Source organism: Nicotiana tomentosiformis, chromosome 8, assembly GCF_000390325.3.
Source record: "Nicotiana tomentosiformis chromosome 8, ASM39032v3, whole genome shotgun sequence".
Classification (NCBI taxonomy): Eukaryota; Viridiplantae; Streptophyta; class Magnoliopsida; order Solanales; family Solanaceae; genus Nicotiana; species Nicotiana tomentosiformis.
In genome coordinates this window covers 79,483,868-79,496,483 of record NC_090819.1, presented here as the reverse complement: position 1 = coordinate 79,496,483, position 12,616 = coordinate 79,483,868, and the positions used below count along the sequence as shown (strand labels likewise).

The 12,616-nt window shown below is 38.3% G+C and overlaps 1 protein-coding gene across 1 annotated transcript; it reads right to left on the bottom strand.

Annotated features, from left to right (window-relative positions):
• Nucleotides 1-1,290: 1,290 nt before the first annotated feature.
• Nucleotides 1,291-2,253, bottom strand: LOC138897717 (uncharacterized). Its single transcript, XM_070183724.1, has 2 exons — nt 2,120-2,253; nt 1,291-1,636 (listed from the first exon to the last, which is right to left on the bottom strand). The coding sequence occupies exons 1-2, from the start codon at nt 2,251-2,253 to the stop codon at nt 1,291-1,293; spliced, it is 480 nt and encodes a 159-aa protein (XP_070039825.1).
• Between the last annotated feature and the right edge of the window lie 10,363 nt (nt 2,254-12,616).

The window sequence follows — 12,616 nt, the reverse complement described above, 5'->3', positions numbered from 1 at the left end:
CGAACCGCACAAAAATGAGTGTGGCCACACTGCCAAGTGCGTACCACACAAAAGTGAGTACGGCCGCACAACCAAAAGTGCAGACCGCACAATTTTGAGTGTGGCCGCATAGTCCTAGGTTCAGAATACTGGATTCTCTGATCATTCATCAGTGCGGATCGCACAATTTTGCTGCGGACCACACATTTTTTAGTGCGGCCCGCACAATTCAAGCACACAGAAGCCCTAAGTTAAAGGACTGTAGACCGCACAAAAATGTGTGCAGCCGCACAATTTGAATTTCACGGGCAGTAAACTAGGGTTCATGCAAATTATCACAATTTGGACATGGTTTGCACAAATTGACAAGCTTAGTGGTCTGCCCAATCCCTAATTAACACATACGAGGCTACCCACATGATTTTGAAGCACGTATTAAGCACATTTGACATTTATAGGCCTAAAAATAACTAAACTAATCAAAGAAAACAAGAACACAAATTAAGAAGAAAGAACAAAAATCTAACATGGATTGAACATACTAGTAGTGAATGATGCAGGTGAGAATCTAACATGATGAAATGAGAGAAGATTTAGAGCTAATGGGGTATGTACTGTGCTTGCTTAGGGATTGAGATTTCAGAGAGTGTAAAGTGTGAAAAGTTATGAAAAGCCCTATTTATAGGTTGACCCGTCGGGACCAGAACTTACCTGAGTACGACTGCACAATTTTGAGTGCGGCTGCATAATTTTGAGTGCGATCCGCACTCCTTACCTGTACCTTGGAAGAATTTCTGTGGTCTGTACAAGAGTGAGTGCGGCCACAAAATTTGTGCGGACCGCATAACTTTGTGTACGGCCGCAAATTGTTAAGGAAATTTGACAGGCCAAATATCAGAGACCATGCATTTTTTATCATCTAGTTGTGCGACCGCACACAGAATTGTGCGGTCCGCATAATTTTGGTGCGGTCCGCACTTTTGTGACACTTAGCCAATTTTTCTTGCACAGTACCTGCAATGCACACCCATTCCTGCATACACTTCAAAACTAGTTAGCACAAAACAAAGCTATCTAGCAAATAAGAAAAATAAGAAAAATAAAAAGGTACATGGGTTGCCTCCTAAGAAGCGCCAGTTTTAATGTCGCGGCACGACACAGATTACTAATCATTTGAAATGAAGAACCTCCACAATGTGGCCATCATCAACCTTGCCAAGATAATGTTTAACTCGATGCACATTGACTTTAAACACCTTATCATTCTTATTTTTCAAATCTATAGTACCAAAGGGGTTTAGATTCACCACTTCAAAGGGGCCACTCCATTTTGACTTCAACTTGCCCGAAAACATCTGTAAGTGGGAATTGAACAATAGCATAAGATGGTGACTCTTTAAATTCCTTGTTGTGGATGTACTTGTCATGGAGGCATTTCATCTTCTCCTTGTAAAGAGACGAGCTTGTGTAGGCATGATACCGGAATTCATCAAGCTCATTAATTTGTGACATCCTTAGATTTGCTGTGAAATCCCATTCAAGATTCAACTTCTTCAAAGCCCTCATGGACTTATGCTCAAGTTCAACCGAAAGATGGCATGCCTTCCCGAACACTAACCGGTATGGATACATCCTGATCGGTGTTTTGTAGGCCGTTCTATAAGCCCAAAGAGCATCATCAAGTTTTCTAAACTAATCCGTCTGGTTGGCATTGACTGTCTTTGACAAACTACTCTTTATCTCCCGGTTGGAGACTTCAACTTGTCTGCTTGCTTGAGGATGGTAGGGGGTTGATACTTTGTAAGTGACACCATACTTTGTGAGTAAGATATAAAAAAGCCTTGTTGCAAAAATTCGAACCCCATCACTAATAATGGCTCTTGGGGTACCAAACCTCGTGAAGATATTCTTTTTCAAGAATTCCACCACATTCCTTGCTTCATTTTTGGGCAAAGCAATGGCCTCAACCTATTTAGATACATAATCCACCGCAACTAGAATGTAGGTGTTCCTACAAGAGCTAACAAACGGGCCCATAAAATCAATACCCCACACATCGAAGATATCTATCTCCAAAATGGTGGTGAGAGGCATTTCATTCTTTTTTGAGATCCCACCGGCCCTTTAGCATTCATCACACTGCTTAACAAGCTCACTAGCATCCTTGTAGAGAGTATGCCAATAGAATCCATAACTCAAAACTTTTTCCGCCGTTCTTGCTCCACCATGGTAACCACCATACGATGAAGAGTGGCAAGCCTCAAGAATACCCATTTGTTCTTTCTCCGGCACACATCGTCGGATCACACCATCGGTACATATTCGGAAAAGATACGGCTCATCCCAGTAATAGTCAAGGCAATCCCGTTTGAGCTTCTTCCTTTAGTTTGAAGAGAACTCATTCGATACAATGCCACTCACAAGATAGTTTGCTAAGTCGGCGAACCATGGCATCCTTGTCATTGAAACAGCTAGGAGTTGCTCGTCAGGAAATGAATCATTGATCTCAAGGCCGTCATGTGGCCTCCCATCCTCCAATCGGGACAAGTTCTCTACCACTTGATTCTCGCTACCCTTGCGGTCTTGAATCTCTAGATCAAACTCTTGAAATAGAAGCACTCATAGCATCAGCCTTGCCTTAGAATCTTTCTTGCTTATCAAATACCGAAGCGTCGCATGGTTGGTGTGAACAATTACCTTTGTACCCATCGAGTACGGGCGGAACTTCTCCATAGCAAAGACAATAGCAAAGATCTCTTTTTCGGTCATTGTGTAATTGACTTGGGCATCATTCATGGTCTTGCTTGCAAAATAGATCGGATGGAAGATTTTATTGATACGTTGCCCCAACACCTCTCCAACCGCCACATCACTTGCGTCACACACGAGCTCAAAAGGCAAGCTTCAATATAATGCGGTAATAATAGGAGTAGTAGTCAACTTAAACTTAAGCAACTCGAATGCCTTCATGCAATCTTCATTGAAATGAAACTTAAATATCATCAATGAAGACAATGACAAACAAATCAATATATGGTCTGAATACCCTGTTCATTAAATCCATAAACGCTGCCGGGGCATTAGTTAAACCGAAGGACATCACCAAAAACTCATAATGACCATATCTAGTCCGGAAAGCAGTCTTCGGAACATCCGAATCCCGAATCTTTAACTGATGGTACCCCGACCTCAAGTCGATCTAAGAGAACACCATAGCACCCTGCAACTGGTCAAATAGATCATCAATACGCGGCAATGGGTACTTGTTCTTAATAATGACTTTTTTCAATTGACGATAATCAATACACATTCGCATCATTCTATTTTTCTTCTATACAAATAATACCGGTGCACCCCAAGGCGATACACTCGGTCTGACAAACCCTTTGGCTAGTAACTCTTCAAGCTATTCTTTCAACTCCTTCAATTCTTTTGGAGCCATGCGATACGGTAGGATAGATATAGGCTGGGTTTCTGGAGCCAAGTCAATACAAAAATCAATATCACGATCTGGTGGCATGCCTGGAAGATCTGAAGGAAATACGTCGGAGAACTCCCGAACTACAGGCACTGAATCAATAGCCGGAGTCTCTGCAGTAGTATCCCGAATATAGGCTAGATAAGCCAAACAACCCTTCTCAACCATGTGTTGAGCCTTCATAAAAGAAATAACCCGATTAAATACACTAACAGACGAACCCTTCCACTCCAGCCTAGGCAATGCTGGAATAGCCAAGGTAACAGTCTTGGCATGACAATCTAGGATGGCATGATATGGAGATAACCAGTCCATGCCTAGGATGATTTCAAAGTCGGTCATCTCAAGAAGTAGAAGATCTGCTCTAGTTTCATAACCACATAATGTAATAATACAGGACCGATAGATCCGATTCACAACAACAGAATCGCCCACAGGAGTGGACACATAAACAGAAGTACTCAAGGACTCACGAGAAACACCTAGGAAATGAGGAAATAGAGACGACACATAGGAATATGTAGACCCTGGATCAAATAATACAGAGGCATCTTTGCCGCAAACAGAAATAATACCAGTAATCACGGCATCTGAGGCCTCTGCATCTGGTCTGGTCGGAAAAGCATAGAACCGAGCTGGAGCGATAACTGGCTGGCCTCTGCCTGGCTGACCTCCACCTCTGGGACTGCCCCTACCCACCTGTCCTCCACCTCTTGGTGGTCGGATGACTGGTGGAGTAACTGGTGTGGTAATCATAGGCTGCTGACCCTACTGCATTGGTCTACCCCAAAGCCTGGGGCAAAATCTCTACATGTGACTAGGATCTCCGCACTCGTAATAACTCTTAGGTGCGATGGGCTGTTGACTAAGAATCTGGCCCTGGTGACCTAAATACCCACTGGAAGAACCCTGAATAGCCGGTGGGCGATAAGAACTCTCTGGCATAACACTGAAATAAGGTCTCACAGGAGGACCCACGAGGAGGCGGTGGTGTTGGATATGGGGGCCTGTTGGACTGCCCTCTCACGAATTGACCTCTACCCCCAGACGGAGTACCTCTAAACTCTCCAGAATATCTAAACCGCTTATCTCTCATAACCTGCTCTCGGCTCCACTGACGCACACCCTCAATCCTCCGGGCTATCTCCACGACTAGCTCATAAGAAGTACCCATCTCAACCTCTCGGGCCATAGTGGCCTGAATGCCAGTATGTAAACCCGCAACAAACCTCTGCACTCTCTCCGCCTCAGTAGGAAGTATTATCAGTGCATGGCGAGATAACTCAGAGAACCTCGCCTCATAATCGGTCACTGATATCTGACCCTGCTGAAGCTGCTCAAACTGAAATCGCAACTCTTCCCTCTAGAAGGGTAGAATATACCTGTCCAAGAAAATACGGGTGAACATGTACCAAGTCATGGGAGGAGAATCTGTTGGTCTGCAAGAAGATAAGACTTCCACCATCTACGGGCTCTACCCTCTAGCTGAAAAGTAGCAAAGTCTACCCCATGAGACTCCAATATCCTCATGCTGTGCAGTCTGTCCCTGCACCGATCAATAAAGTCCTGGGGATCCTCATGTCACTCACCCCCAAAGACAAGAGGATGTAGTCTAGTCCATTTCTCCAATAGTTTCTACGGATCAGCGGCTGCAGCTGGCCTGGGCTCAGGTGTAGTTGCTGCCACTGGCTGGACTCCACCCACGGGTAGTGCACCTTGGGTCTGATATACAGCAGATGCCTGCCCCTGAGACTGTGCGGTCGGAGTCTGCACTCCCCCGCCCGCTTGAGATGTGGTTGGGTTTGCCGGAAATAAACCGGCCTGGGTCATAGTGTCCATGAACCGCAGTATACGACCCATGACATCCTGGAATCCTGGTGCAGACGTGAAATCCACCGGAGCTGGATCTGCCACAGGCACCTCACCTTGTTCCTCAATAAAGGGTTCCTCTGCTGGACCCACTGGCGGCATAACTGGAATAATCCTGGGACGTCCTCATCCCCTAACACCTGTTGGAGCCCTCCCTCGGCCTCTGCCTCGGCCTCGGCCTCGGCCTCTAACAACTGGGGGAGTAGATCTTCCCTGGTCTGGAGCCTCGTTAGAGCGCATTCTCACCATCTGTGAGAGAATAAGAGAAAGCTATGTAGTACTACATCAATTGCACAATGGAATATGAAGAAAGGTAGTTTTCTAACACCCTATAGCCTCTCGAAGATAAGTATAGATATTTTTGTACCGATCCACAAGACTCTATTAGGCCTGCTCATAACTTGTGAGACCTACGTGAACCTAGTGCTCTGATACCATGTTGTCACGATCGAATTTCACCTATAGGTCGTGATGGCACCCAACGATACAGCTAGGCAAGCCAACTAGTGATTTAAACCATATTCAACTCTTTTGAAAAGTAACCGAATAATTAAACTCTTCTTACTTTCAATAATCAAGACAATGTGAAAAGATCTGGTAAATTAAAATAACCAAGAAAATAATTAAATCCAAAAATTCTACTAGTGTGTGTGTCAAGACCTGGTGTCACAAGTGTATGAGCATCTAGTAGATTATACAAAAATTCTAAATACTGTCTGAATGAAATAGACAGAATAAAATTTCAAGAAGAGGCACTAGTTGCTGCAGAACGGCTCAGAAAGGCAGCTCACTACTAAGCCTCTGGATAACGTGGTTGTGCGCTGATAGGTCCAACTATAGCACCTGTCTCAGGTCCTGCACAAAAAGTGCAGCAAGTGTAGCATGGGTACGTAAACAACGTGTACCCAGTAAGTATCAAGCCTAATCTCGAAGAGGTAGAGACGAGAGGTCGACTTTGACACTCACTAAGGGTCAATAATAATAATTGAAATAAAATATAGAATTATTTAGATCAACATGATTCATAGAGCTAACAATAATCTTATTTAACCAATAGAAATAATTAAATTCCTTCAAATGCAACAATTTCCAATCTATTAATTAAATTCATACGCTGCAACTAAAATATCAAGGTATCGTGTAATTATTATTATTAGGCACAATTTCTGTCGAGACCGTACGGCCTAATCCAGAGTGTCGTGTACACTGTCGAGGGACGTGCGGCGCGATCCATAGATGCATCTATACTGCCGAGGCGTTCGGCCCGCTCCACAAGAAAGGGAGACATTTTCTTATGTACCTCCGGAATGAGAGTATATTTATTATAAGATTAATTCGAGAGGATGAGTAATTTCTTTTAACAATTAATTTATTTAAACAAAAAATTAAGTATATATGAGATTTCCATATTTTACTAACTTTTTCTAAAATTTCACAATATAGTTCAAATAATTTAATTAAATAAAAGATACAACTTACGCACATAATTCATGCTTTGAGTCCTAAACTATCCGGACTTTAGCATAGATAGTAGCTACGTACGTACTCTCGTCACCTCGTGCGTACGTAGCCCCGACAATTAGCAATAATTATTAATTTAATCACCTATGGGGTAATTTTCCCCTCACAAGATTAGACAATAGACTTACCTCAACTTGCTCCAATTTAATCCACTAGTAGGCATTTTCCTAGATTATCCAACTCCGTATGGCTCGAATCTAGCCAAAATAATTCGATACAATCATTAAAAATTATAGAAATCAATTTCATAAGAAAATATTATATTTTTCAATAAAAATCCGAAATTAACTCAAAAATATTATTAAAATTATGAACGTTCACTCAACCACGAGTCTACCCATACCAAAATTACTAAATTCTGATAACAATTCGGCCCTCAAATCCTCAAATCAATCCAAGAGGGTTTTTCAAACTTTTCTAACTTAATTCACCAATTAAATGATAAAAACGGTGATGGATTCGGATAATTTAACCAATATTGAGTTAAGAACACTTACCCCATTATTTTCTCTGAAACTTTTCCAAACATCGCCTCAATCCGAGCTCCAAATCGGTAAAAATGGAAGTCCTATTTTCAGAACTTAAACTCTCTGCCCAGTGATTTCTTCTACGCGATCGCGAACTTCCTCACGCGATCGCGTAGCACAAATTTTGACTACCCAAAAATAACTCTACGCGATCGCGGACTTGTCCACGCGATCGCGAAGTTCAAACTTACAGGCCCTCACGATCGCAAACCAATTCACGCTATCGCGAAGCACAAACACTTGGCCTCCCCTTCTGCTCCACTTACTCTACGCGAACGCGACCTTCCTCACGCATTCGCGAATACCAAACTCCCACACCTACGCGATCGCAGCCCTATTCACGCGATCGCGAAGAACAAAAATATCACTGCCTCAAACAAGCCAACGCAATCGCGTAGAACAAGGTCACCTCTGCCCAAATTACCCTACGCGATCGCAGACGAACTTACGCAATCGCGTATAAGGAAATCAGATGAAAAATACCAGCAGCTATTAGGAATCTCCCAAAAGTCAAAAATGATCTGTTAGCCGTCCGAAACTCACCCGAGCTCATCGGGACCTCAACTAAATATACCAACAAGTCCTAAAATATCATACGAACTTAGTCGAAACCTCAAATCACATCAAACATCGCTAAAATCACGAATCATACTCCAATTCAAGCTTAATAAAACTTAAAATTTCCAACTTCTACATTCAGTGTCAAAACCTATCAAATCAAATCCGGATAAAAATTTTCGGTACTAGATTCCGACCCCTATATCAAAAAGTCAACTCCCCGGTCAAACTTCCAAACTTAAATTCGTGTTTTAGCCATTTCAAACCTAATTTAACTACGGACTTTCAAATGAAATTTCGAACACGCTCCTAAGTTCAAAATCACCATACGGAGCTATTGGAACCGTCAAATCCCGATTCCGGGGTCGTTTTCTCAAAATGTTGACCGAAGTCAAACTTTGCTTGTTAAAGCCAAACTAAGCAACCAATTGATTCGATTTCAACCCGATCACTTTCAAATTCTGAACCAACCATCCCCGCAAGTCATAAATTAATAAAAGCATATACGAGAAATTTAATTTAGGGGAACGGGGTTCTAAAAGTCAAAATGGCCGGTTGATTCATTACAGATTCTACTCCATAAAATTCATCAATCATCATTTCATATATTTAACTTCAATTTAGTTCTAGTTTTATAACTTTATCATTTCAACTTCGCAAATTATATTTGCCTCCTTTTTAGTTTATGCGAGATTATATAGTGTATGACGATTTAAAAACTTGATTTTTCTCTTTACTGGTTAAAAATCAATAATTAAGAATACGGAAAATTAGATGATTGCCAACCGACAATATCCACTTTACATAGTTTTTTACTTAGTCTTTTTTTTTTCCAAGATAATTAAGTATATAAAATTAATTGGTTAGAATTCTATGATAAAATATAATTCAAATAAAGAGAGATTTAGTCTTCAAAATTTTAGTTAATATCAAAGTTCTAAACATTTAATTCATTAGAATTTTATGATAATACTAATTCAAATAGAGAGAGATTTAGTCTTTTAAGGTTTAGTTAATGTCAAAGTTTTAAATATTGAAAAATTAATTAAATGACTCAAATTTTGAAAGTGTAAAACTTTTTGAACTTTCAATGAACATGATTATAAAAAAGAAAAAACATAAGTAGTGCATATGAGGTAAAATTTTGCTATACGTTTTAGAACCCAACATTTTGTATACAATTTAATATTCACGTCATCTTTGATAGTTTGTCGTGCTTTTATCAATTTATTTAGTTCTTTTAAAATCTTTAATACTAGCCAATTGCATTTATTATTATCGAGTTTATCTATTAGTTCAAATAATAAAATAATTTATATAAGGTAAAATTCTATTGATTTTAAAGTCCTAAATATTAGGATTTCATATATTGTAGTTCAAATAAAGAAAAATTTAGTAAGCAAAATTTTAGCTGATTTCAAATTCCTAAATTAAGTAAATAATTCAATTACTATTTTGTCGAATGTGAATTTTATTTTAAAGGTAAAAAAGGCGAACAACATTTCGCTAAGGGGTTTCGTGCTTTTAATATAGTATAGATAGATTAATTCTTGACTTTTTCTCCTTTTCTTTAAGTATTAGTCCCGGGTGTGGGCAACCTTCATATTAATAAGTACTATACAATTTTAAAAAATCACATAAATATAAATGAGATGTGTTTAAATAGTAAAATATAAATAGAAAAAAGGTTTAGATTTTAGAAAATGATGAAAGTTGATTATATTATAGTCTTTTAAATTTGCATGGTTATTTTGATATTTCACCAAAAAGCATGGAGTATTTGCAAATATAAGTAATGATATCGTTATAGACCGTCTTCAAAATATGAAAACTCGTTGAGGATAATTATAATTGAAAGATGTATATTTATAACATTAGTAATATTTTTGTTAGTTTTATGATTTGCGCCAAGTTGTCATAATTATTAATATATTTTTTAATTCGAAAAAAATGACGAATAAACTGAATCGATGCCCAAAATAGATCAAAGCTACCACCCAAATCGATGCCCAAAATAGATCAAAGCGACCAGATATTTATCCTATTTATTGGACCGTGTAAATAGCAATACGTTTACATTCAAAGCAATATGGCACACTGAACATCGAAGTCCTAGATCCGCATCTGCTAGGAATTCTCCCAAAAATGATTATATTCAAGAAGTCATGGACAATATGAAAATCCATATTATCTGCCGATTAACTCATTTTCAATCCGTATTAGATATGTGTCGGGTCGGATATTATATCCACTTGTGTATTACCCGTTTTCTACTCGACCCGCCGGTTTGCCGCCCCTACCACAAGCCGTATCCTACTAAGAAACCACTGATCTCAATGAATTATTGCTGAGGTCCAGCTGAGTTTTATCTGTTTGCGCATGTTTCTGTTTGATTTCTATTTCCTTTTCCCTTTTGAAATGAAAAATCCATCTCAAATGCAGGCTTTACTTATCAACGAAGGTATTCAATTCCAAGCCACAAAATACAAAGCAGATCCACCATACGGCTTACAATCTAGCTGACCAAAATCTTGTGGGAAGTAACATTCCCAACTCTCATCTTCCAAGAATTTGACACATTTTAGGCCAAAAGAAAACACATGTGAAATCTTAGAATCAACTAAAACATATCAAACTACTGTTCAATCAGAGACAAGTTAAATCAAGAATTTGATGTCAAGAACGAGCAAAACTGGAATATAAAAATACTACCTTCCACACTCCCTAGCTCTCATTTCAGAAGGCCTTTTCCAATTCTCTTACGCAAAAACTACCGTCAGTTGCTGACCTTTGATTGATGTTACAAGCTCTATTACTTACTTGAAAGTTTCAGTCTTACTACTTGATCGAAGTCTCCAAAACACTCTTTAGTATAACTGCCACATCCAAACCATTTTAATGAAGTGTTACCCAATACCCAATATGACATAACAAAGACTAAATAGCCAAGTGTAAGAAGGAAGCTCTGTATATGAATCGTGAAAATTGCCAAACACTTTTTGTTTTAATTCGAAAAGTAAATTTCTATCTCAATATAACTGACTTATCTGTGATGTCCTAGGTTACATTTCAAACCAAATGCACCAAATAACCACCAGCATTGCATATATTTGAAGTGTTTTATACTACTCTCACTCCTACCAAAGCTCTGGTATTTATTACTATCGTTTTAGAGTTTTTGACACGGTTGGTCCTTTCTTAAAAATTATTCTCTTAAATAAAACTACTTTTTGTTTATTCCAAAAATAGCAAATTCTTTTACATTTTTAGCAGTATTGAAATATTATGAGATTGATTAAAACATTAACAGGTCCACAAAATAAGGGATTAATTAAAAAGAACATTTGACCCACTAATTAATAGATTTTATACCCTATTATCCCATCTCCCCTCAAATTTCTCGTATCCCCTGCCCCATATCTATTCTTCCTCCCTCCCTCTCTCTCTCTCTCTCTCTCTCTCATCTTCCACCTTCACCCTTTTCAACCTAATCACCATAGCCCCTCCATTTTTAACCTCTGAATCTGTCAACGACCAGCAAAAGGAAATGGTAAATCCATCACCTTCAGATCTGAAAAAGGAACAGCGTCAGAAAAGCACCATTATTTACCCATGCCCTTCTTATCTGTTTTTATCTCTTCTCGCTTTGGAAAAAAAAAAAGAACAAAGAAAATAAAATAGAAAAAAAAGAATAAGATGTATACTTTATAGTATATTGGATGTATATTTGATAAAATTACCATGTTATGCCATTTCTATATTTAAATATTCAATATACCATAATTATTATGTAAATATACCAAGATTATTCTAAATAGAAAACCCAAATATACATAGAACGTATATACATTATACCATTATTATGCCACTTATATATTTGAGTATGAAAAAATATACCAAGATTATTCTAAATAGAAGACCCAAATATACATAGAATGCATATACATTATGCCATTATTATACCACTTATATAATTGAGTATGAAATATACCAAAATTATTCTATAAATATATAATGGCATCGTTTGAGTATTATACATTTTATATAATTAATGTTGCTAATTGAATATATATTAAACCAATAATTATTTCTTGTGAAAGTCATTCTTGCGAGAAATTAAGAAACGGTTGTGTGAGAATTAAAAGCTTATGTTGTTATGCGTGATTTTAGGAAGACTTTGTTTGTGATACATACGTTTCTTATTTAAATAAAAATATGTTGATGCCATTGGATATAAATATCATTATTCTGCTAGGATTTTGTATTTAGTTTTGAAAGCCTGGACAATTTTGAAACCTACCCCATTGTTTTATGGCAAAATAGCCTAATAGACACATCTACTTGTTCGATTTTGACATATTGGTCCTCATACTTAACAAAGTTTCATCTAGACACATCTACTTGTTCAAACGTAATATTTTAAACCTTCTGATCATTGACCAAGTCTATGTGACATTTTCTTTGCCGAGTTGGATAAAACGCATAATTACACGCTTTAAAAAGCGAGAAAGATTTGATGATTCTAATTAAAAATACCAAAAAAGAAAAAGAAAAAAGAAAAAAAAAATTCTTGCACAAAAAAGTTCACCCCCACCAAGGTCCTTTCAGCCTCAAAATCAAGTAGAATATGGGCAGCAACAGAGGGATTTTTTTGTAAAAAAAAAAAGATTTGGGGTTTTAAAAA

Excerpts from the sequence above, each read along its gene's own strand:
- LOC138897717 (XM_070183724.1), bottom strand. The coding sequence starts at position 2,253 with ATGGGTATTCTTGAGGCTTGCCACTCTTCATCGTATGGTGGTTACCAT. Across the intron at positions 1,637-2,119 it reads GCTAGTGAGCTTGTTAAGCA|AACGGCCTACAAAACACCGA; the intron begins GTGTGATGAATG and ends TTGGGCTTATAG.